Source organism: Protopterus annectens, chromosome 1.part2 (genome assembly GCF_019279795.1).
Source record: "Protopterus annectens isolate FY-2018-M chromosome 1.part2, PAN1.0, whole genome shotgun sequence".
Classification (NCBI taxonomy): domain Eukaryota; kingdom Metazoa; phylum Chordata; order Ceratodontiformes; family Protopteridae; genus Protopterus; species Protopterus annectens.
This window is the reverse complement of record NC_056727.1, coordinates 724,500,558-724,526,494: the sequence shown is the minus strand read 5'-3', so window position 1 is coordinate 724,526,494 and position 25,937 is coordinate 724,500,558. Positions and strand designations below refer to the sequence as shown.

Here is a 25,937-nt window from a genome sequence, read left to right as displayed (position 1 = left end):
TAGGAAATGTAAATAAATAGTATAAAAAATGTCTTATTATTATATTATATTTCCTAGAATAATAAGACACTAAGACATACCAAGCCTTTCTGTGTTGGAGGGAAGCCTTCTAGCTTATCAGTGGGAGTGGTAAGCACTAGGTAGCCTATCTACCATGGGAAGAGTGGGTTTTGGCCCTAAAATTGTAGTTCATTGGCTGTTTGGGCAGTTTTTCCATTTCTTTCTACTTTCTGGTTAAAAGCCCGTTTTGCAGTTGGTCCCCACCTTTCCTATAACTAGTGTAATCCAGGTACATATTTGCTGTGTCAAGGATGGTTGGTAAGCTTCTGAGCCCCCCAAGCCATTCTGTGTTGGAGAGAAGCCTTCTAGCTTATCAGTGGGAGTAGTAAGTACTATGTAACCTATCTACCACAGGTGGAGTGGTTTCTAGCCCAGAAATTATAGTTTATTGGCTGTTTGGGAAGCTTTTCCATCTCTTTCAACCTTCTGATTTAAAAACCTGTGTTTGCAGTTGTTTCCTGCCTTTCCTGTTACTAGTCTAGTCCAGGTACAGATTTGCTGTATTCCAGGACTCTTTGTAAGCTTCTGAGCCCCCCAAGCCTTTCTGTGTTGGATGGAAGCCTTCTAGCTTATCAGTGGGAGTGGTAAGCACTAGGTAGCCTATCCTCCATGGGAAGAGTGAGTTTTGGCCCAGAAATTGTAGTTTATTTGGCTGTTTGGGCAGTTTTCCATCTCTTTCAACTTGCTGGCTTAAAAGCCTACATTTGTACTTGTTCCCCACCTTTCCTGTAACTAGTCTAGTCCAGGTACAGATTTACTGTATTCCAGGACTCTTTGTAAGCTGCTGAGCCCCCCCAAGCCTTTCTGTGTTGAAGGGAAGCCTTCTAGCTTATCAGTGGAAGTGGTAAGTATTAGGTAGCCTATCTACCACAAGAGGAGTGGTTCCTGGCCCAGAAATTGTAGCTATTGGCCATTTGAGCAGTTTTTTCCATTTCTTTCAACGTTCTGGTTTAAAAGCCGCACTTGCGCTTGTTTCCCACCTTTCCTGTAACTAGCCTATTCCAGATACAGAGTTGCTGTATCCAGGACTGTTGGTAAGCTTCTGAGCCCCGCAAGTCTTTCTGTGTTGCAGGAAAGCCTTCTAGCTTATCAGAGTGGTAAGCTCTAGGTAGCCTGTCTACCATTAGAAGAGAGGTTCTTGGCCCAGAAATTGTAGTTTATTGACCATTTGGACAGTTTTAAACCAGAAAGTTGAAAGAGATGGACAAAGACCACATCTGCACTTGTTTCCCATCTTTCCTGTAACTAACCTACTGTGTAGCACTAGAAAGCCTTAATCACTCCAAAGTCTCTCCTAAGCTAGAAGGCTTGTATCAGTTTAAGTATCAGTTTTCTGTACTTAATAAATGCTGGAAAATCTGTTTTTAGGTGGAAAACAGTTGTGATTTAAAAGCTTGTTTTTTCACATATTGTACGTATTTGACTGCCTGCACTTTTAAAAAGTTGTTTTTTTGTTTAAATAATTTGTTTAACTGTTGTAGGCTACACACCAAAGTGCGATAGCTTTAAACGACTACAATCAGAAAAGGCTGTTTTTTGTTTTTTTGAAAAGATAAGGCAAAACAGTAAAAAAAATACACTTAAAACAAAAGAAAAATTCATTGTTTCCCGCCTTTCTAAGCTAGTATAGTTCAGTTTTCAGGATAGTACTGAATTCAGGGCTGTGATACTAGTTTCTGAGTTGCCCATACCTTACTTGGATAGAAGGAAGTTTCTCTGTTCACCTGTGGGAGAGGGGAGCTTTGAGCAAACTATCTGTCCCTGGAGGAGTGGTTCCAGCCCAGAAGTTAGAATTTAGCCCAAAATGGCCAATAAACTACTATCTCTTTCATTTCCCTACTATAAAAAACACATTTGCACAGTTTTGCACAGCAGGCAGTGCTGGTTAGCTACGGTTAAATAATTCCCGGCTCCACTAAGTCTCCTCTTCAGTTTTTCCCTTGAAACTAGTCTAACTCTCAACCTAAGCACTCAAAAAGCATCTTACAGCCCAGCACTTGCTCAGACCTAATAGCAAGCACTAATATACCCTGACACTAATTGCCCAGCAGGACAAGGCTCTTTATTCACCCCTCACCAACCAAGCGACTAAGCAGCTCACCCTACTATTCAGGTTTGACCAAAGGGGCAACTTCAGGTGCACTCTCCAGTCCAGCTGGTGAATCTGAGTATCCTGAGGCAATGTTACAACTGCCTCATGTACACAGTGTTTTGTGGTAGGAGGAGAGGGTTGTCTAACATATGTGAGAGATGCAATTATACAGCCAAACTGGAAGCTAAGCTGTCACCACCCAGGACTCTATAGTCAGGCACACTGACGTCCCACTCACTACACTGGACAAGCAGAAGGTTACTGTTAGCTGCCTGTCAGGAGCTAGAATCTGCCACATAAAAAGCACTCAGGTCTCTCCAGAACAAGTACAAATATGACTCTGTTCATGTTGGTATGAATGACCTATGACAGAGATGTACCTCCCTGGACTACATGAAAAAGCTCTCTGATCATGTAGACCAGGCTGGTATGACCCTGACCCTAAGTAGCATCCTGCCCTCACCAAGAATGATACCTCAGTATAAAGAAAAAAATATCAATTTCAACAATTGGCTAAGCTTCTGGTGTCATTCAAAGGGGGATCTAGTGTCTGTCAGCCTGGGACGACATGCTCGACAAGCCACGTTGCTTCGCAAGAGACAGCTTGCACCTGTCACCCCTAGGCTTTTGAATACTGGCCAAGACTCTTGCTGCCCCCCATAGTACCTTTTTTAGGCAAGGCTCAAAAGTCAAACCCACCTCCGTAAACAGCACACTTAACAAAAAACTGAGGGTTATGCTACTCAGTGCCAGGAGTTTAAATCTCAAAATGCACACGCTCGAAGCACTCCTCAGTATGGAGAATGTTGACATCTGTGCAGTAACTGAAACCTGGTTCAAGGCTCCAGAGAGCACCCCAGCACTACCGGGCTACAACTCATACCACACGTTTCGGCCACAGAACACAGACCGAAACACAAAAGGAGGGGGTGTATCCATATTCATCAAGGATACCTACACCTCCAGGTTAGTGGTGCAGCACGATACCTCTGAGATCATCCATGTGCAACTAACATTGGGCAAATCTGCAATGCAAATTGTGGCCTGCTATAGATCACCCTCCATGACCCAGGACCACCACTCCACCTTTCTGGAGACACTGGAAAACATGAAGGTCCTACCAAACATCCTGATATTGGGTGATTTCAGTTACCCTACCATTCACTGGAAAAACTACTCAAGTACAAATTCCCAGGCCCAGCACTTCCTGGAATTCATCAACTCAAATGCCTTGGATCAGTTGGTAAACTCCCCTACCAGAGGTGAAAAGATATTGGACCTGGTCATCACCAACATGGGCGACAGGTGTTCCACACCGGAGGTCAACCTGTCACTGGTTAGATCAGACCATAAACTAATCACTCTGGATGTCCACACCTCCCCACCACCACCAACTAAGGAAACCACAGTAAAAAACTTTTCTAAAGCAAACTTCACCTTACTTAGCACAGAGGTGGTAAGTTTCACAGCCCCCATGCTAAAGGATAACGCTGCCTAAGATGCAGAAACCTTTACAAATGCACTCTATGAGCACCTACAAGGATGCATGGATTGTGCCATCCCTAGCAAAACCAAGACTCACTCCTCTAAGAGAAGGAAACCAGTTTGGTGGACCCCCTGCAATAAACAAGCTATACAATAGAAAGAGGTAACTAGTTCAGAAAAAAAAGCAAATCCCAAGAAGGAAAGACATCCCTGATCAGTATCAGTAAGAAACTGAGGTCCCTCATGAAATCATCCAAGGCTAACTTTGAAAGAAAAATAGCCAAGGATTCAAAAGATAACCACAAAGCCTTCTTTAGCTATGTTAAGAATCTAAGTGGCAACTCACAGATATGCTCTGAGCTAGTGCAAAATAGCACAAAATATACTGAACCTACTGATATTGCCAACATCCTGGCAGATAGATTCGGTGAAACCCCCCCCCTAACCTCCAAAAGGGCCCACAACAATACCGGAAAAGTGTAGTGTCCCAAAAATCACAGATGCACAGGTGAAAACAGCCCTTTCAAAAGCCAAAAACACAGCATCAATAGGACCACATGGTGTCTGAGGCTGCATCTTGCACGAACTACAGAATGAACTAACCCCCCACCTAAACACGCTGTTCAACCTCAGCCTCTCCACAGGCTATGTGCCCATAGAATGGCACACAGCAATGGTTATTCCTGTCCACAAAGGAGGGGCCACAACTGACCCTGGTAACTATTGCCCCATAAGCTTGACTAGCCTGGTCTGCAAGACTATGGAGGTTCCCAATGTCTTTGTTAATGAGTTCCATGATGATGCGCTCCAAACACTTGACCCATCACAGTTCGGCTTTGTTAAGGGCAGATCATGCCTACTAAACCTGGTTGACTTCTTCGAGACAGTCACCAAGGCCATAAATGAGGGAAAGGTGGCTCACACAGCCTACCTTGACCATGCCAAGGCTTTCAACACCATTCCCCACTCAGGTATTACAGAAAAACTCACCAGCCTGAACATAACCCCCTACGTCCCGAGATGGGTTGCCAACTGGCTTACAGATAGAACTCACACAGTACGAATAGCAGGCTTCCAGGTCTGACTGTAAACCAGTCACAAGTGGTGTCCCGCAAGGCTCGGTCCTGGGATGCCTACTGTTCAGCATATACTTCTCAGAAGTACAGGCAAACACAGGAGGACTATGGCTAACCAAGTTCACCAATGACTGCAAACTGGGAGCCATAATTGACTCTCCGGCTGACACGGACATCCTCCAAAAGGGCCTTAATGAGACGGACACCTGGTGTCAAAGTCATGGCCTCAAGCTAAATGCCAAAAAATGAATAGTCATCCCATTTGGGAAAAACAAAACACCCACGAATTACCACATAGGTGGCAGCCCCCTTAATACAGAAGAGGTAATAAGAGATCTGGGGACCCAGGTAGTCAAAGGAGAGATTAATATCTATCATAATGCCAAAGTAGTTAGGAAATCCTTCTATGTGGCCCATAATTACTAAAGGGTTTGCATCTAGAAATAAGGAGGTTATAGTGCCCCTCTACTCATCACTCATTAGACCCATCATAGAGTACAATGCCCCATTTGGGATGTACCTCACAAGACACTTCCAACAGCTGGAAAGACCACAAAAGTACCTCACCAAGAGGATTACTGGTCTCAAACATATATCCTATGCAGCCCGACTGAGTACAGCTGGAGATTTTTCAGTGGCATATCGCTTCCTCAGAGGTGATCTCTGCCTGACTTACAAAGCCATGTCCAACTTAGAATTGATGGACATGCTCCACCTAAAGGAATGCAAGTCACTGCGAGCCACGCGCTCTAGTGAGCTAAACCTCACCACAACAATAATTAGAACATGCTGGAGGGATAGATTCCTGTCACTGAGACTCCCCATGCTTTGGAACAAAATTCCAAATTACATCAGGCAGAGCCCCTCACTAACACACTTCAAGAGAAACCTTGACAAGTGGATGGGTAACAGAAAATACACCACTGGGATCACTTCATTGGCTCTGCTTGACAGAGGATCAATTAATGGGGCAGCGAAAGCCAACACACTCTGGCTAGGCTTATAAATGCACTCGGGCAGATAGCCTAGTACCTACCTATGAACCTATTAAGTAAACAAGTAAAAATCCATACATAGAACTACCCCACACAAAACTACATATGACCCTACAAATTATTCGTTTTGTTGATAAAAAATCTATAGAGAATGTAATTATTTTGTATATACTACTGGCTTATTATTCTTAATCAAGAAAACTGTGAGTAGATTTTAGACGACATGACAGGCAGCTTTTCCCATCCATGAAAAATTAATCTTCTAGTTAAGGGCAAATAATTTAGAATCATCTTCATCACTGTAATTTTTTTTTCACTTTTTCAAATGCACATATTGAAACATCCCTTAATACACAAACCCTGGATACACAGAATTCTAGCAATTCATATATTGTAAAAGGTCCAACCTTCTGACCGTATTTGACTAACAGTGTCACACTCTTACACTTACAAAATGCATGTAAAAGAAATAAACTTTATACTTGTAAACTATAAGAACAGTCTGCGACTTTGTATATTCATAAGGGTGATCCATGAGGAACGGCACTATGCAGTTATGCAATTCCTGGACTGTCAGGATGACTATGGAAATGCGGAGGAATTTTTTTGTGAACATACTTTCCCATCAGAAATTCATAACATGATTAATGCATAACCGATAAGGAGACAGCTACTATGCAGTTAAGGGGGATTACATGTATGCACGTGAATTTGAGTCATAGACATGAATCTATAATTAACTCATTTGCATACAAAGTGTGTAAATCACCCAGACGTTATGCCAGAAAGCAGCAGGTTTTAGTCAGACGATGGTGATGCGAGGGAAGCTGAGTTAGTGTTTCTGCATACCTGGACATTTTTTCTGGAGGGGTCACTTAGGTAAATGATGTGTTTTGATGCCTGTGGATACCTGGGCATGTTACTGATGGAGTTGCTTGGGTGAAATATTTTATTTTAGAGTTTGTGCATGCCTAGACATATTACTGAAGGGGTTGCTTGGGTGAAGTGTTTTATTTTAGTGTTTGTGTATTCTTGGACATTTTACTGATGGGGTTGCTTGGATGCATGCTTCATTTTGGTGCTTGTACATACTGGGGCATATTGCCGAAGTGGGTGGTTTGGATGAAATGTTTTATTTTAGTGCCTGTGCATACCCGGACATATTCACCCAAATGACCACTTCAGTAATGTTTCATTTTGGTGCTTATGCATTCCAGGAAACGTTACTGAAGGGGTTGTTGGAGGAAATAATTCATTTGTGTCAGGGAAGTGCTTGTGCATACAGATTGCTGAAGTGATCGCTGGGCAAAATAATTTATTGTGTCCTGTTAATTCTTTTGTAGTAAGTATGCACAAGCGCTATTACCCCCAGAAACCCCTTCATTAATTTGTGTGTCAGGGAAGCTCTTGTGCATACTTTGACAAACAAGTTCACGGTTAGCAACTCAAACATCAAAGGTGACGTACCGCATTTAACAATGGATGTGCATTAGACAGGGATGTTGGGCTATGAATTGCAAAGCGTAGCATGCTAATGAGGTGCTTTTGTAACACTTCTCATTTGCATGTCATTATTTTTAGGTTTTGCACATTAGCATAAATGGCCTCTATGAATTATGCCTTTGGTACACTCATTCATAAACATTAGGAATACCCCATCACATTTGCGCAAGCAGCTTTGAAAACCACCCTAAATATTAGCTAAGGTCCTACATTCTCTTTCAGTTCATTTCAACCAACCTTCTGTTACCTAAATTAAAGTGCAGATTCTCAATTTAGGTAAAGGCTGTAATACCAAAGTCCTGCCCTAAGATTCTTACATCAGATGATTTCCCTGGAAAGGCTTTCTTGCAGGATTCAAACTCTGAGATCAGCTACAGGACTGGAATAATTAGAATTATATACCAGAGTTAATATATTTTCTCCTGCTGCCTTTTATTTTAACTTAGTAGATTCAGGCTGAAAGGCGCTGGCAAGGGACCTGTGAAAATAAATTTGTTGGTTAATTTGATTAGAAGTAGATGAAGGAATTACTTTGATAAGAAATGTCATACCCATATGTAGAGCAGTCAGTCAGTCTCTTACTATCAAATTCCTGAAAATCTAAGACACAGCTAGATTATGGGGTAATCAGTCTACCATCACTTGTGCGCACATGCCCGCGTGCACACACACACACACACACACACACACACACACACACACACACACACACACACACACACACACACACACACACACAAGAATTAAAAAGATAAGCTAATCCCTAAAATGCTGCTGTAATCATATTTTCTATGAATGTATTTCTCAGGCTTGCTAGTTCTTTTTAACTTTAAACACCAAACTGGAAAGCCTAACGGGAACGTGTTTTTATGGCTGGCAAATAATAAAGTCACTGGGAGAATTCTCTTATTCTCTAACAAAAGATTAGCCAAAATTAACTATGCATGATATGGAAGGCAATTAGGTCCTCTTTAAAGTAGCAGAAAAGGACTACTTAAACCAATGGTAAAATAACACTGCTGGACATCTGGTGGTGTAATGTCTTCTAGTAAAGGTTTTACAAGTATACCACAGAAGACTACTGATGATGCGGAACCCTCTTACTTAGTACCTTGGTTTGGGCAGACTGACTTGTACTGATGTTCTTAATGTTGTTTTTTAATGCTGTTGACACTTCTACCTAGTAAACATGATCATTATATGTACATAAACAAGTAAGATCATAAGCTTGTGTTAAAATATACGCCTTTAGAAGTTCGTCTGAGAAAAAGAGTGCACACACACTTGTGAATAAAGTTACTCTTTTCCCCAGAAATGCTTGAACACATTTTTTATTTTTCATTTGCAATAAACAACTTCCTATGCTTTGAAAGGTCAATGGTTTCTTTCTTCTACTTTTTCATATATTAGTGTATTCTAAATAATTGCCAATAAACATCAGTCAATAGAACACGTGCCTTTAAACTTCACTGGTGATTATAGTAACTGAAAATAAAACATTCTAAAACTTGTGATCACAAATGTAAACAAATATGTTACATTTGCAGTGAGTGAAAAATGCTAAACACACAGTTTTTACTTTGGGGGGTCCCCCACATTCCATGACACAGGTTCTCTGCCCCCATACCCCCAATACTTAATTAACTCCAGGGCACACGACCATGGAGAAAGAGGAATTATAGTTGACTTCCTGAAGTTTGTAAAACAATTTGACCACCTTCATCACTGATGAGATTTTCCAAAAAAAGTTGCCATGGGATAATTGTGTTCACCAACCAAAGTGATGGAACCCATATATGCAGAGACACATACATATATCTATTTATCTTTATTGATATCTGGTTGCAGTCTGTAACAGTGAACATTCGTATGAGAAAATGCTTTTTTTTCTCTTGTTTTTCAGCCTTTTGTCTGCTCTACGTGTGATATCACAGTACACAGGGATTTGAGAATTTACCCTTTTCTTGCTGTTGTGCGATCTTGGAGTTCATATATTTAGTTAGCAGGAAGTGGGGTGTACAGGGGGGCTTGCCCCCTGCAAAAAATGTGTTTTTTTTTAATTTGAGCTGTTTAGATTTGATCTAAAAAGCTTTACAAGTAAAAGGACTTGTGTTTGATCAGTCCCTCCAGTGATGTAAAGAAATTAAGCCCTGCCAACCCACATTTAATTAGTGGCCTGAGTGGCAGATGGAGTGAAGGGGAGGTATATGTCTGCTCATCCGGGGATGGGCAGTTACATGGACATTCCCTGGGGTGATCCTTGGTGCAGGCTGGGGGTGTCTTGACAAGAAGGGAAAGTCTAAGGATGGAGCAAGGGTAGTGGACATGGTTGAGCTGCTATAGAGGCAGGGTGATATATCACATGTCCTTACTGTCCTCCTGATCCTTGGACTTTGTTGGTCCCTCCTCACAACATGGCATTCATAACTGAGTAGCAATTAAAGTAAAAACATCCCTCAGTTGAAGGTGACAGCTAGGCCTCCAGGGTGCCCTTTGGTTCTGTGACTGTCTTCAGCTGTATTGGAGAAAGTCCGGGGAGAACAATGAGGTTGGTGGAACTACAATGGAAGTGGGGCATCTAGAAATGCTACAGGACTGTGAACTGAACACACGTCCATTTGTTTAAATAATTTTTTTGCTCCACTACTTTATTCTAACTTGGAGATTGCTATTGTAACATTTTAGGTCATTTTAAAGCTCTTGTCATCAATGACCACTATGAAGTGATCATGTGGTTTAAACATCATTTACTTAAACATACATATATGTGTGTGTGTGTGTGTGTGTGATATATATATATATATATATGTGTGTGTGTGTGTGTATATATATATATATATATATATATATATATATATATATATATATATATATATATATATATATAAATATATGATTCCCCTTCAAACCATCGACCATTTAAAACATCGACGTTCAGATCATCGAGACCAGAACATCAAGTATAAAAACATCGAAGGTTTAAAGGGGAAGAAAAAGGTAAGTGGAGGTGGGAGAGTGTTTGTGTGTGTGTGTCTATGTACCATCTGTGTGACGGCACTACAGATAGGGTACGGAAAATCTCCCGTTTAGCACTTCTGCGTATAGCGCTAATTGGGAGATTTCCCTTTACTCCACTGTAGTGCGGTCTCGGAGTTGGAATATTAAAGTAGGGGGGTGGGGAGTGCAGGGGGGCAAAGCCCCCCTGCATACAATTATTAACATTTATTTTTCTCTTTTTATGGTTACACTTGTAACCTCTGATGTTTCAAAATTCGATGTTCTGGTCTCAATGATCAGAATTTCGATGTTTTGAAATTTCGATGGTTAGAAGTGGAACCATGTATATATATATACGTACATGTACATGTATATATATATATATATATAAAACACACACACACACACACACACACACACACACACACACACACACACACACACACAAACACAAAATAAATGAGCACTCTGGTGTGATAAAAAACTATTTTTCTTTTCTAACTGCTCAGTAAAATAAATGTTTAACTGGTTTCACTTATACAAGCTTCTTCAGTATCTTTTTTTTTTTTTTGTTAAGGACAGTTGCATGTGTCCAACTTCTTTTTCAGTGAACATGTAGTACAGTGTTGACATTTGCCTTTTTCTATGATGTTTTGACTGCCAGCCTTTAGGTCTGTCAATGTAAGAAGTACACCCATGTGTGTGTTTTTTATATATATATATATATATATATATATATATATATATATATATATATATATATATATATATATATATATATATATATACATTGTTTGATAATGAGATGTTTGATAATGAGAGGAGCTGTTTACAGAAGTTGAAGGTTTTTGTGTCAAGAACCTGTCCATACAAAGTGGCTTGTTTATGTTGCAGTGAAGGCTGTGGTCTTTGTAGTGAGCTTTTTAAAAATAACCAGTATTTCTGAGGTGGAGAAAGTCTTTTAAGGCAGGATCTTTCTTAGCCTGGAAAGCAAGCCAGTGATGAAATTTATAGGGGCCAGTGAGAGACAGAGGAAAGCAAGAAGCTTTATAGTCTGTTTGGATAACTAAGTGAACTTAGTCCTTTGACCTTTTTTGTCAGAAATGGTTGTAGTCTTTCTTTTGGCAGGGTGTTTTGCTGAGGCACATGCCAGAAAGGGCATTGCAGTCAATAATGGCTCTTGTAAAGGAAGAATACAGGGATGTTATGATGTCCTTGTCCCTGGATGAGATAGCCTTACTAATGAAGTGAGCCATGTAAAAAGCTTTCCGTACAGCGGAGACAACATGGTGGTCAAAAGTCAGGCCTCTATCAACCTGGGTGCCCAAGCACCTCATGACTGATTTCTGTGCTTACAACATTGATTAATGTGATAATTTGTGGAGACATCACTCTCCTCAAAAGGGATGATGATGCATTTGTTGGCATTTAGCTTGAGGCCATGTTTCTGGCACCAGTTATTTGTTTGGGTGAGACCCTCTTGTAGCTTATTCAGCATTGTTTTATGAAGTCAGTAATGTGAATTCTTTACTTTATTGCAAATTTGTTGGGTTATTTTTGTGGATTATAGTATTGTAGGACTGCTAATGTTGACATTTTATGTAGTTGGACCACTGGAGTGGTTTTCCCAGTGAGAAATGCTAGTGCTGTAGTGAATCTCTGTTTATTTATAAAAAAATATATATTAACTAAGATGTTAGAGCTAACTGTTAGATGAGAGAATTAGAATTAGAAGAGAATTAGAATTTTAAGGCAAATATTAGGCATTTATTACATTTATTCATTGTTCAAATGCACCTACAGTACAGCCAGAAGGTCGACTTTGGTCTCCCACAGCAGCAAAAGAGTTAACTATATGATATATTTTATATGCGGCCCCAAGACAATTTCTGTTCACTTAATGCGGCCCTGGCAAGCCAAAAGGTTGGACACCCCATTGTAGAACAAAGGTTCACACCACTGGGTGACTAAATCGGCCGTAGGTGAGAGTGCGTGTGTGAGTGAGGGATATGAAAGCACAACCACGGCAAGCCTAGAGTATCCAGTCCACCTACTGCATGTCTTTGGAATGTTGGGGAGAAACTGGAGCACCCAGCGAGAAACCACATGAACAAGGGGAAGACATGCAGACCTCACACAGAAGGCACCCCAGTAGTAAATCAAACTGGAAAACCTCTTGCTGTGATGGCACTCTTATTTAAGAGCACTGATTTTATTGGAGCACATAGACTGATGAGGCCTCTTTTGCAGTGAAACCACAGGCTGACACTTTATGTATAGTTAATTGCCTGTGAAAAATGCATGTAATATGGAGCTTTTCTACCTGGGCATCACTAAGAAAGGAGTCTGTTTACTGGGAAAGTCTAACATGTCAGAGGTAAATAAATAGGTGAGATATTGTTATATTAAACACAGTATTTATGGTATCCTAAAGTCACGCACATACACTTAAAATATGCATATACCTTATCTGCTGTATGCGTAATAAATTATAAAAAAATGCTGAATGCTCTTTGTCACCTGTTTACATGGCTCAAGTGACAAACTGATAAACAAGTGAATAAATATGGACATTTTATGATGCACAATTTGGCTGCATAAGGAGGGGACTCAGAAATGGTACTGGTACAATGACAGGATTGTTTTGTTGAAAGTAAGATTTCATTGGGATTTTAAAATATAGATGGAAAATGATTAGAATGAGGGTGTTACAATTGTTGGAACATTTTGTCAACAGGTAATAAAAACCTAACTGCAGGAGCCATCTTTATAAAATAGGTAATGACAGTGTGATACACTTTCCAGATGTTAAATAATTAAGCAATAAACCACGCCTGGGTGTGGGTAATGCTGGATTTACCTACGGTTGGTGTGGTTTGGTCACGAGGGCTTGCCAATCAGCGTACTCGTTTTACGATGTTACCGGCCAGTCATTGTATAATCAATAATTACAAACAGATAAATATATAACCTCATAGATAGATACTAACAACCTAATAACAGGAAAAGAGACAAGAAATGTTATTCCTGCCCCATTTAATATGTAATATAAAAAGAGAATGTATATTACAGTATATTTACAAAACTAAGTGAGTTTGCACAAGAGTGGATTAGGAGTTGTTAAAAATCATTACCAACTGTGTACTATACAGTGTTCAATGTGCCCCTATTTAAGCAGATTACTACTGCCTCCAATAAGCAGCCAGTTGCTACTTCTGCCCTTCCATATTATTACTTGAAATATTTTCTCTATTAAGATTGTGTTTTTAACAAGGTTCCAAGCAGCTGGTGCTGACCTTGTCCACTCTTATTAAGAGCACATTCAGGCCAGAGCTATCTAACTGTGTTCCCCTTTATCCACAATGTCCATATCATCCTGAATAGTGGAACATTTTGCATATTACAAAATCATGCGTAATGTCAGGAACTGATGCCATAGGATACAATATTTTTCCCAACAGTGTCTGCATGTCTATATGTATTATAAGATACTCCCTGAATGCACAATACTTCCACCTTTCACTTGCCATAGGTGTTACACTTGAAGACATAACGTTTTTAACACTTGACCATGGTCCCAGAATCTATTAATCTGTTAAATTCGTTCCCATTCCCCAATACTATACATTTAGCTAATTTAAAGCAAACACACAGCAGTTAAACTCTACAGGGCTAGTAAAACTGTTATCACATTCCTTCTGTAGTTTCATTATCATATGATTTAGAAATTTCATTTTTGAAAAGCAGTAATATTCATGTTTTCATTGTTAGTAGTTTGGTTAAAAAACATCTTGTTAGGCATCTCAGCTGTACTTTTGATATTAATGGTGTTATTAGTTAACAATATTTAGCTTCTCCAAGAGATCATATTCAGTACTTATACCAGTATCCTATAAGCTATTTTGCTGTTTATATTCTCTGTTATGACAGCCCCTAGTATTTTCTAGTGGATTTCTTGCAAGTGTAGTTAGTGTTTGGCAGTATTATGTGGCAGTTTTGTGTTTGGTGCATGGAATCTTCCTTTTATAAAACAAAGCACAATATCCTTGTGATACAGAATGTGTTATTTTAAGCGTTGTTTAACAAACTTGGTGCTGGCACATCTTGAAGCAGTAAGCCACTCTGTGATTTTTTGCAATAGGAAATATTTATTCAAGGTATATTATTCAGTCTATTTTAGAAATGCAGGTAATAGTGTTACAACTTACATGTCCCAGGGAAAGTTCGATGGTCCCACTGTTTTCCACATCAAAATATTTGAATGCCTCTGGAGAAAGATAAGAGTAAATGAATTTACAATTTTGTATTTTACTACAATGTTATCATGTTAGAACAGCATGACTCACATATTTCAGGAGGACAGAAAGGATCTTGGTACAAGTAAAACAAAGTATTACTTTGATGAATGACACTACTCATTCAATGGTGTCTACAACAAATTCTGTCTTCAAAAAACTTAAAAATAGGCACCGGATACCAGCCGTTCACAAACCAGAGTCTTTTATTCAGTACATGAATAAAACCAACACATAAATGTTATACACACACTGTTCCACATTTTCATCTAGTAACTTCATCAGATGAACGTACTAACTCCCACAAACAGTTTAAATATCTGACATTAACACAAGTAACCAATAAAATTCAGCTTCCAATTAATAAATACAATCAAATGTAATGTTCCGCCTCCATCCTACACACTAATAAATAACTTGTTTAATACATTAAAACATATTAAAACTTGTATAAAAACAGTTTCAAAAAACAGTTTACATATAAATTACTTTAAAACTTTAATAAACATAATAGGTGAATAAATAAATGAATAAAAATGTAATAAATTATAAACTTCATTAAAAACTAATGTAAGGATACCCTCTAGTGGACATTTTGAAAATAAATTAAAATCATTAAAAATATGTCACATATGTGCTAAATGGTCTTTTTTGTATGTATGTTAAAACAGTGAACAATGAATAATACATCAACTTAATAAAATAAGAAATTCCATAGTTTCGTATATATAATTTTTTTACAGCTTTGCAGATCTAAGTTTCAGTACTGGCATAAGGGAAACTGCGTTGTTTAAACCTGGGTGTCTAATGTCCTGTAAAACTACCTGCCAGTAGAGCTCCCTATAGTCTAACCTGGTTTTCCAAGGTCCTCCCCTTAGATCCATGACTACTATTTCTATGGCAAAGAAGCAAAAGTCAGCTCCTGTACATGTGTGAGTGTGTCTATACAAAGCATTGTTCTCACAATTTCTCCTGATGTCATACAAATGTTCATACACTCTTTGCTTAAACTTCCTTTCCATTTTCCCTACGTAGAATGAATCACATATTTTGCATAAAGCTAGATATATAATCCCTTTTGTATTATAGTTAACATATCCATTTGTCTAATAATCCTATTTCTGGATTTTAAATGAACAGTATCACCTGTTAAAACATTTGAACATTGGGCACAACCCCCACATTTAAATGTGCCTCTCTTATTGCTTAAAATTCTCCCATTTCTTTCATAAGGTGTACCTCTCTCTAACAGGGGTTTCATGTTACTACCGTTACCGTATATACATTTGAATGCTTTGTCAAATATGTGGTGTAAATCTGATATCTTAGCAAGTTTGTTCTATCTTCACCCCAGTCAAAGCATTTCCTTTCTTTCTAGGGTACTGTTTGCTTTCCTTTGAACATTTTCACCATTTAAATTCTCTCTATTCAAATAAAGCATCAGAAATGTTTTTCACTGTTACATTTTTGCTTGTAAATACGCCTTATAGGAGAAACTGGCTAGAGGAAAGATTGGCATAATGTTTAATTAAGGTCCACTCCTTAGAAGTACAAGGTTTGATTCTAACCTCTGGTTATTAGCTAGGTTTGTAATAATCTGCAGACTGATAGCCTAGTATTTGCCTATAAACTGGTTTGTTACTAACTGACCTTTATTTTATAAAGGGGAAAACACAAAAAGAATAAGGAACAGTTATACTGGCTTAAGACCCTTTCCCTGCAATCCATCGAATGGAACTGTTGGAGTTCAGAAATTATAACTTTCCATATGCTTTTACAAACTCTTATGATAATTGTAAGGAAATGGTACAAGACAGAGGCGGTCACTTCTCCAGCATGGCGAGGTAAAGCCCCTTACAGAAAATCCTAAAGTTTGAAACCCTCATTTGCTTAGCTGGCTGTTTGAACAGGTTTCAGTGAAATGATGTCTGTACTATATCAACCAAGAGCATATGGAGTGTTAGGCTGCAAATGACTTATTAGTACACATTACATCAGGTTGGTAAAGGAAAACCAACATGAGGAAATGCAAATAATACTTCATTAAGTTGGGAAAGACTTAATTTGTGGAAGTGATTTCATATTTGTTCCATGCCATTCAAGTCATGCTTTGTATTTATCAGATGTACAAAACAAAGTGGCAAAAATGGTAATCCTATCAAAAACTGTCCCTAGTGCTCTGAGGTTGTTCAGAATAAACAAAAAAACTCATATTTAGAATGAACTGCTTTCAGAATAAAATCAATTTCGAGGGGTTAGAGAACAGAGTACAATATTCACAACTATTGCCTACTGAAAGAAACTACCCGAACTCTGTTTCACTCAGCTACTGTTTTCTTCAGGTAAATGCTTTGATTATTAATTATGGTTCAGAGAAGAATGATTCTCAAACTGCAGCACAGTGAAATGTAACAAATCCTGACAGAATGTACTGGAACAGTTACATTGTATGAAGAATACATTGGTCCAGTTAAATACAGTATTCCAGATCATCGTTGAGTTCCTTCTGAATACAACAAAAACTACATTTGAATATTGTAATCTAGAAATATATTACTTTGATACCTTGAACAAAAGTCATAAAAAGAATCTTTCACTAAAACATAACCATTCCTGATCTTGATAATGAAAACAGCAACATCTGGTTATGAGCAAGGCATATATCTATATCTATATCTATAACTATATCTATAAGTTTACTATCAAAATGTTGAAATTCACATGGTCAATGGTCATAACATCGAAAGTCATTATACCAAACGTTCAAAATACTGAAACAAATGTCAAAGTTGAAATAGTCGAAAAACACCTGCAGCACTGACAGTAGTGTTTTTACAGGGGAGCTGCACCCCCAGTGCCCCCCACACCCCCTGCTACTTATATATTACAACTCCAAAATTGCACAACAGTGCTGACAAGGGTATATCCTTGCCTTGTTGTCAACATAATGTCGACAGGTAATTTGCATGCACTTCCTGTCAACCAAATGAACTACTTAATATTCATATGTCGACCATATGGGTCGATCAAATGAACGTTAGATCATATGAATTTCAACCTTTTGATAGTAAACCATATCTATATCTATATCTATATCTATATCTATATCTATATCTATGTGTGTGAATAAAATGGGTGTTGAAAAAGTCTTTAGGCATTGCTTATAGTTAGAAAAACAAAGTTTGTATTAAATCAAAACTCTGCATTTTTATGTCTAGAACCTGTTCCAATGTCACTAAGAATGATAAAATTAAGGGTATAATGTAGAAATGAAAATGTGCAATGAGTGGTGACTGACAGTGAAGTTTTAAGAGAACAATTCTATTTGCTAATAAAAGTCACAATGCTGTGTGCTGCAAAAAGTTCCTCCAAACAGTGATTACTCCTGGACTTTATGTAAAATTCAAATAGTAGCCTTGTTATGTTATGACTACGCAAGACTGACACAATATCTGTTTATAGATTGTATAAAACATTATCAATGCACCTGGAATGCCAGGAAAGCAGTTAGAAAGGATCACCTTTTTGAACTTTGCATACAAGTTATATCAGCAAGCAGGTTAATTTAGCAGCTTACATTTAGTTAAACTTAAACGACTAAGCCATTTAGCTGTCATAATATAAATGACAACTTTACCATTCTCTCCTACTTCTGGCACTCCTATTCTTTGGCACCTTTACATTGTAATGAATTGTCTCATGGGTGATCTCTTCTCTGGATAATACAGTTACTGCTTTCTAAGTACAAAATCATCTTTTTACTTCACAAGCTATTTGTTCCAATTTTCTTGTCATACTTTCATATGTCTTTCACATCTTTCTACTTATACTGAAATCCTCCAAACACTAGTCCCCAAAATACTGTGTTCCAACATTACTTGTTAAACGCAGTAGCTAGAATGGTGGTCTGTAGGAATTGCAAAGTATGCTAATGTTACACAAAGGGCTACTGCACTGAGAAGACATTGAAACAGCTCATTCATTGTAAAATACTAGGGAGGATAATATACTGCTAAACTTCTTTCCTTGAGAATTCTGGACAAAGCTGAAAATAATGGGGGACAAAGGATTCCAAATCAGAGACAATTTTTAAATATTACTCTAATGTATATAAAATGTTAATAGAACAACAAGTTTTGCATCAACATGTATTTTCTAAACAATAAGTATGAAACTCTGGGGCCTGTTTTGTTCATAGGATATGGAAACAAGCCTTTCCTTCTGACAGAAATAATCTGGAACATTGTGTATTTTCTTAAAGCTGGAATGACCTTGGAGTTACATAAGGTGCTGGTCTATCTGCATGGGGGGGGGGGGTGAAATCCCCCACAGGATATACCGGGCACTTCTCTTACAAAGTAATCAAAAACAGTAAGTCCTGCACCATGAAAATTGTAATTATTTATGTGTAAGTTTGCTAAACATGCCTTAGGCCATTGGTTTGGATAGGAGCTCTTCATTTACTCAGGGTTCACTCACTCGTTGTAGAGTCTGCTTCTTAATATAATGGGATGTTGGGTTGGAAAGAGGATCTGGAGATCAACATTTTTTTCTCTTCTCTACAGTGATACCTTAGGTATGGCTTCAGAGTCATCATGTAGTTGTCCAAAGCAGAAATGGCATAACAATAATGCATTAAGCACTGTTCATTTATATGAAATGTTAGGATTATTCACAAAGAGAGTTGTCCAACAGGGCAAATTACAATGTCTGCAGACAAATCCTATCTCTGGTCATGAACAAGCTGTAGTAATTACTATTATAGAATCAGTTATGAGTTTTCTTTGTCTTTTTGATTACGTCCTTTGTATAGGAGGACTATGTTCTAGTTGCTTTATTTTCTACATTGGAATACTACAATAGCACTCTGATCTATTGCAAAGCATGCATGTACACATTGATTAGTGACACATTTGTACCATCTATGAAATTTGATTTAGTAAGTAAAACTTATTGAGTTGAAACATTTTCCAAGGGATTTGAATTTAGCTGTTATTATGAAAAACACTACATCATTTTGATGCTATTGTACTAAGCAGACAAGGTTTTAAACCCACCCCTGATTCCCTCCATAGCTTTGTTTGAGAGATTACGTGAAGGAGACCGTAGAAATATTGTATCACATAAAGAAGGTTTTCACAGTCTCAGTATGGAACAAAGGAATTTAATATTTGAGTTATTTAATAACAGAAGTACTAGAATAATGAAGACAGACAAAGGGGTGGAGTAGAGGTTATGAACTCTGCTAACTACTCAGGTAAAATGTTTGATCTGTTGAACAATGAGATTTTCTTTCACAGATTATTGAATAATAAAGCAAATGTGATGCATGGTAAAATTAATTTTTTTAAATGATGTTTTCATTGAGAATAACTTTTACTATAACATGAGAAATTTTTTATCAGTTAAAAATCCTGTTATATCAGCTATTTTTTAGCATTCCTAGAACCCATAATTGCCCTTATAATCTGCCACTATGTCCTATAGTTTCATCAGCCAGAAGTAAAATGGAGCCCCTTGCCTAATTTATGGATGTAAAACTCAAGGAGTTTTTTGTTGATAAATAGTGAGATCTTTAGCACATGTAGCTGAAGTACATTTAAGGGTTTAGAAACAGAGGAAGAGTGTATTTTCACCACAATTGATGTCAGTTTGTAATTATTACCCATAACAAAGGTTTAGAATGGTTTTATGAGGCCGTGACGGTAGGGTCAACGCTTAGCCATATTGATATCTTTGCCATTTCAAATTTTATGGAAATAGTTTCCAAAAAAACTGTGCCTTTTTCGAAGAGGAATGTTTTCATCAAACAGGAGTGGTAATAGAGACAGCATCAGCCTTGGTTTTTGCTATTTTTTGTATTGTGGCATTGGAAAACTAAATATAATTTTAAAAGAATACATAATAAATATATAAAATGTATTTAAGATTTTTGGATGGCATCCTGATTTTATGGCAAAGGAGTATGAATTCATTAAAGGAATTTGTTACATATATAAATGAAATGGGTAACTTTTTAAAGTGTGCCCCTATTACTAATAGGTATAGTATTCATTTTCTAATATTACCATCACAAAGGAATTAATGAACAACTGCTTTCAATCCACCATTTTTAGGGAATCTACCTTTTCAAATTCATACTTACATTTTGGTAGTGCACACTCTTCATGGCAAAAGGGAAATTTAGTAAAAATGGCAGATAATTAGACTTTCTAGGATCATTTCAGAAGAAGAGTTTTCCTATTAGAGCATGATAAACTTAAATAAATGTTTATTGATAAAAACCTATTTGAGTGTATAGTAAAGGAAATAATTTTAGGAAGAAAAACTAAATTCTGTCACATTTTCAGAACTGAAGGGATGCTTATATAAAAAAGAAACAAAATGGAGGTGAGTTTTGTAGAGCAATGATTTATATTCCCTGCATTAATCATTCACAAACCATTAAAGAAATATTTAAAAGGAACTTGAAAGCAGTTTTGATGGAACAGGATTATTACCTTTATTGGGTAACTTGCCCAAATTTGTTAATAAGAAGTGCCAGTGGTGCAGCGGTAGCATTATCACATCACAGCAAGAGGTTCTCTGGTTCGATTCTCATCTGGAGTGCCTTCTGTGCAGAGTCTGCATGCCCTCCTTGCATTCGTGTGGGTTTCCTCTGGGTGCTCTGGTTTCCTCCCATGTTACAAAAGACATGCATTTGGAGTGTTTCTCCACTGAAAATTGGCTTCATTCCAAGTCAGACTTTCCCAGTAAATAAATTTAAAGGTCAGTTTTGAAAATACAGCTGTGTGGCACCTATAAATTGTGGTAGTTGTTTTCAGTGCAGTTATATATACAAAGGTCCAAATATTACAGTAGCTCAATACCCCAAGGTAATACAAAGTAATGGTAGTTTACCTTAGCTTCATGTATGACCTCTTCAGCATTTTACATAGAGAAAACTGAGCAGACCCTTCTTATGCACATCTATGAATATGTTTAGGACATTGCTAAGTGCATTTGTAAAATCCCTCTTACAAAAGATACCCACAATTGTAAATGTTTAAAAAAAACTCTTGTTTTATACATTGGAGAGAGTATATAAGTTCATGAGTTGTTACTAGGGCCATTACAAGACCAGCTATGAACCCCAAACCATTTGGGCCCTGACTATCATGAGTGGGTATAGTGAGGGGTGTTAGGGAGGTAACTAAAAGAATTGTAGGGGTGGTGTTAGGATAATACTTTTCTTACTGACAGCCTCTGTCCATACAGGACATGGGAGCTAGACTAGTGGTAAATTTACAATTTCCCATCCAGTTGTCAAGGTTTCATTTGAATAGGATTATGGATGAACACTGATTTAGCTGGATGGGGAGACTATTTCATAGTGCAAGGATTGTTTGGGACACATCTGTCTCTTCAGCATGTTCTGCTTATACCACAAGTGAAGTTCAAATTCCTGGATCTAGTGTTTCTGGTGCTTTTTGTTGTGTGCATGTGCAAAAGTTCTATCAGGGCTGGGTCTGAGGAAGCTCTGTAAGCCAGGCAAATATTCCCTCATATCAGCCTGTAGGAGACTGAATACAGAGACAGAGACTTTAGGTGATCAGTGCAGGACAGGACATTCATGCCCTGAATTCTCCAGGTGAGAATCCTTCATGAACGTTGCAGCTGTTACAAGTGTGTGGTAAGACACATGTCAAAGGGAGCATTGTAATCAATGATAGGTCTAATAAGAGCTGAGTAGAGTGGTACTATAACTTCCCTGGACTTGGATGCCATACCCTTACCTATAAGTTGGGCAATATAGAATAATTTTCCTACTGTCTTAGCTACATATTCATCAAAGGCCATATTGCTGGTCTACATATGTTCCCAGACCCCTTACTACTAGGTCAACTCTTAGGGGTGTTTTATTGATGTAGTAATTAACTTGGGTTGACAGTTTCCCAAAGGGTATTATAATGTTCTTTATGACATTGATTTTTAGGCCATGGCTTTGGCACCAGTCGTGTCTGTGATAAACCCTCTTGCAAGATGTTGGTGTCCTGGGGGAATCTATAATAGCTTCCATGTTAAGGTCATCTGCAAACTTGGTGAGCCAGAGTGCTTGGACATTAGCCAGGACTTCCCAGAAGTAGATACCAAACAGGAGCAGGCTCAGCATGGAGCCCTGAGACACTCTGCTGGTAAATGGTCTCTTGGTGGAGGTGGTCAGGTGATTCTCACTTCTTGAGTCCTGTCTGTGAGCCAGCCGGTAGTCCAGTGAGTTATGCATGGATTTGTGCTTAGCTCAGGGAGCTTGCCAACAATGCCTGAATGGGGTATTGTATTAAGTGCTTTGGCAGGATCAAGATGTGCAGAATGTACTGCTTTACCCTCATCCATTGCTTTGGTGACCCTCTCAAAGAAATCTACCAGATTAATATGCATGACCTTCCCTTAACAAAGCCAAATTGGAATGGGTTTGTGTCTACAGGTTGCCAATGTCCTTGTTTATCATTTCCATGAAAACTCATTCCATGGCTTTGCATATTAGGCTTATTAGACTGATGGGACTGTAGTTCCCTGGGTCAGCTGATGGTCCAGTCTTGTAGAGGTGGATGACTGTTGTGGTCCTCCATTCACTTAGATTGCAGTCTGTTTAGTTTAAAAGTGCCTCAAGTAGCCCTGATACATCGTGTTTTACACTGTTCAGGAAGCAACGAGATGTTTTCTGGACCCATGGAGGTGGTGATCTTGGCTTTAATGAGTGCTGCCAGAATCTGGTCCCACTAATAGATATGGGTAGTATGTTGGCGGGGATTTTAGTGCTGCCAGGATCTGGTCCTGCTAATAGTTATGGGTAGTATGTTGGAGGGGATTTCACCTGGTGGAGCTGGGAAGTAGTGAGATGTGAAGTTTGAGGTGAATTTATCAGTGAGTAGATTTGCAATATCACCCTGATCAGTGAAAGAGGTACCATTCTCCATGAGTTCAGCACATTGCTGTGAGTTACCTCTAAGCTTCTGAACAGCTAAAGAAGGCTTCGTAATTGTGCTTAGCCTGTGAAGCTATCCTGACCTCATAGTTGGCCTCTTTTGATGTACTGAGACTTAATTTCTTGTTTAGTTGTATCATCTGAATTAATAGATAATTTCAATAAGAGAGGGTATAAAGAAAATACTGTACAATGAGCATTTCATCAATGCAATAGAGAAAGGACCAATATGGTGCAGCCTTGGTTTTCCAAGGGCAGTACCAGACATACCACAGAGACTGGAACACACGATAGACAACCATTATGGGTCAGTCTCAAATATAGTAATAATGTAGGGGGTGTATGCAATATTATTAGGCAAAATTGGGGAAGTCTATTAACAGATTACAAACTAAAGGAGATTGTAACTCAGGAGCTATTATTTTGCTTTAAATGTAATAAAAATTTGAAACATCTGTTATGCAACGATAGACATATAAGTGATGGAATTTGCAAAAAACGTCAGGGTACTTTCCCATGTAAACACTACAAAGCGTGCCAATATATCAGGAGGAATAATTTATTTGTTCATCCAGTTACAAAGAAAGAATATTCTTTGGCACAATATGCAGACTGTCACACTACTGACATTATATATTTGGCCCAATGTAAGGACTGTTTTTCATTCTACATGTGGAAACCAATTGCAAGCTTAAGAACAGGATACTGCAGCACATGTCAACAATACGTTTAGGCAACATTCACAATGCTCTATACCAACACATCAGCAACAATAATGGACATACATTTGATTTTATGGTACTTCAGGTAGTCAGATTTCCAAATTAGGGAGAGATTTGTGTAATCTAACAGAATATAATGAGACTAAGTGGATCATTGAGCTGGGTGCTGATAAAGCCCCAAGTATGAATGGTGTTATTCCAATTAAACCCACCTTAAAAATAAGGAGGATTCAGTATTGAATGTGATTGGTTACTAAGTTTTTTAAATGGTGGTTTTAATGAATTATAAGTTGTCTAAAGAAGGGTTAATAACCTGAAAGCACTTATACTATGTTTTAATAAATATTCCCCCGGATTTACTAATCTTCCATGTAAGACTAGATTAGTCTTACACGGAAGTGTCAGTGTAAGAGTATGATGGCAGTGCACCATACATATTAATGAGGGCGCACTGCCTCAACTCTAAAGCTTACACGGAGCGTGGACAAGTGTAGGGTGCGTGTCGGACTGCCGAGCAGTCCAAAAATCCATGCCCCTGCAATTAAGAAATGCCGCAATTTTGAGTTACATTGTGCACATGTGAGCGCATTCACTCATGTAACACTACACTCCCCCATATGTTAAACAACTGACAAAACTAAAAATAAAAATAATTATTTTTTTCTTCCGATATAGCTGCCCGTATTTGAGCGGGTTTGTCGGGTTTGTCCATTGCTTAGCTACAGTTAGCATCTTAGACACCAGAAGAGGATAATATGAAGAATATAGTCAAATTAAGCAAAATAGTGATAACATAGTGGTTAGAGCCTTCACACAAAGAGGTGGCATTCCCGGTTTGAGTCCCACTACTGCACGTTCCATTTTCTGTGGGAAATCTGTATACACAAATATTTCCTGACATTTTTTATGTACAAGTTTTGTAAAAAGCATTGATGAAATGTTAAATGTAGCAGTGAACGAATTTTATATATATATATATATATATATATATATATATATATATATATATATATATATATATATGAAGGTGAAATGGTTATGCATTCTGAGGCATGAGTAACCTATTTTAAGCAATATAAAGCATTGCTAAGCACATTTTACCATTACTGAGCATATTTAAATACAAATGTGTGTAGCTGTGCACCACACTAACCAGCGCAACCACAACGTATTTGCACATAGTTGCGTACCACACTAACCAGCGCAACATCGGGCAACGTCGAGCAACCTTGGGCAAAATTGGACAAAGTTGAGCAAAGTCAGTTAAACACGCTCACACCTCCTTTACTGTACCTTAACCAGTCAGGTCTGCCAAGCAGGAAAATAAAAAGCAGTGACAGGGCTCGAACACAGGATACTGTGCACTATAGTCACAGTACTTAACCACTAAGCCATGACAGCATTTCACAAACATGCACTTTCAACACACACATATCTATCAAAGGAATTTTAAACATTGCCAACATCAGCTAAGCAAGCGTGCCTACAGCTGAGTTTTTCCAAAACTGGTCAATCACAAATAAGTGCGGGAGATGAGGCATATTTAAGCTCCACAGGCAGGAATACTTGCTATAAACTGGTTGTAGCTTCCTTCTGCAGCCAGCATGGCTGGACTCCTGGATGCCCCAGTGTTGGCTCTAAATCGAGTGCCTTCTCCAACACCAAAGTAATGGTTTAGCTCCTTGTCCACAATCATGAGGAAAGACTCCTGCAGGGCCAGTACCAGGGTACCCAATATAAAATGGAG

The 25,937-nt window shown here is 38.3% G+C and overlaps 1 protein-coding gene across 2 annotated transcripts in view; it reads right to left on the bottom strand.

Moving 5' to 3' along the window:
- CAPN2 (calpain 2) overlaps positions 1-25,937 on the bottom strand; it is a 602,999-nt gene that overhangs the window by 3,830 nt on the left and 573,232 nt on the right. For both annotated transcript variants that reach the window (XM_044058713.1, XM_044058721.1), the window contains exon 20: positions 14,417-14,475. In XM_044058713.1, the coding sequence (XP_043914648.1) occupies positions 14,417-14,475 (59 nt within the window). The remainder of the gene's footprint in view (positions 1-14,416; positions 14,476-25,937) is intronic.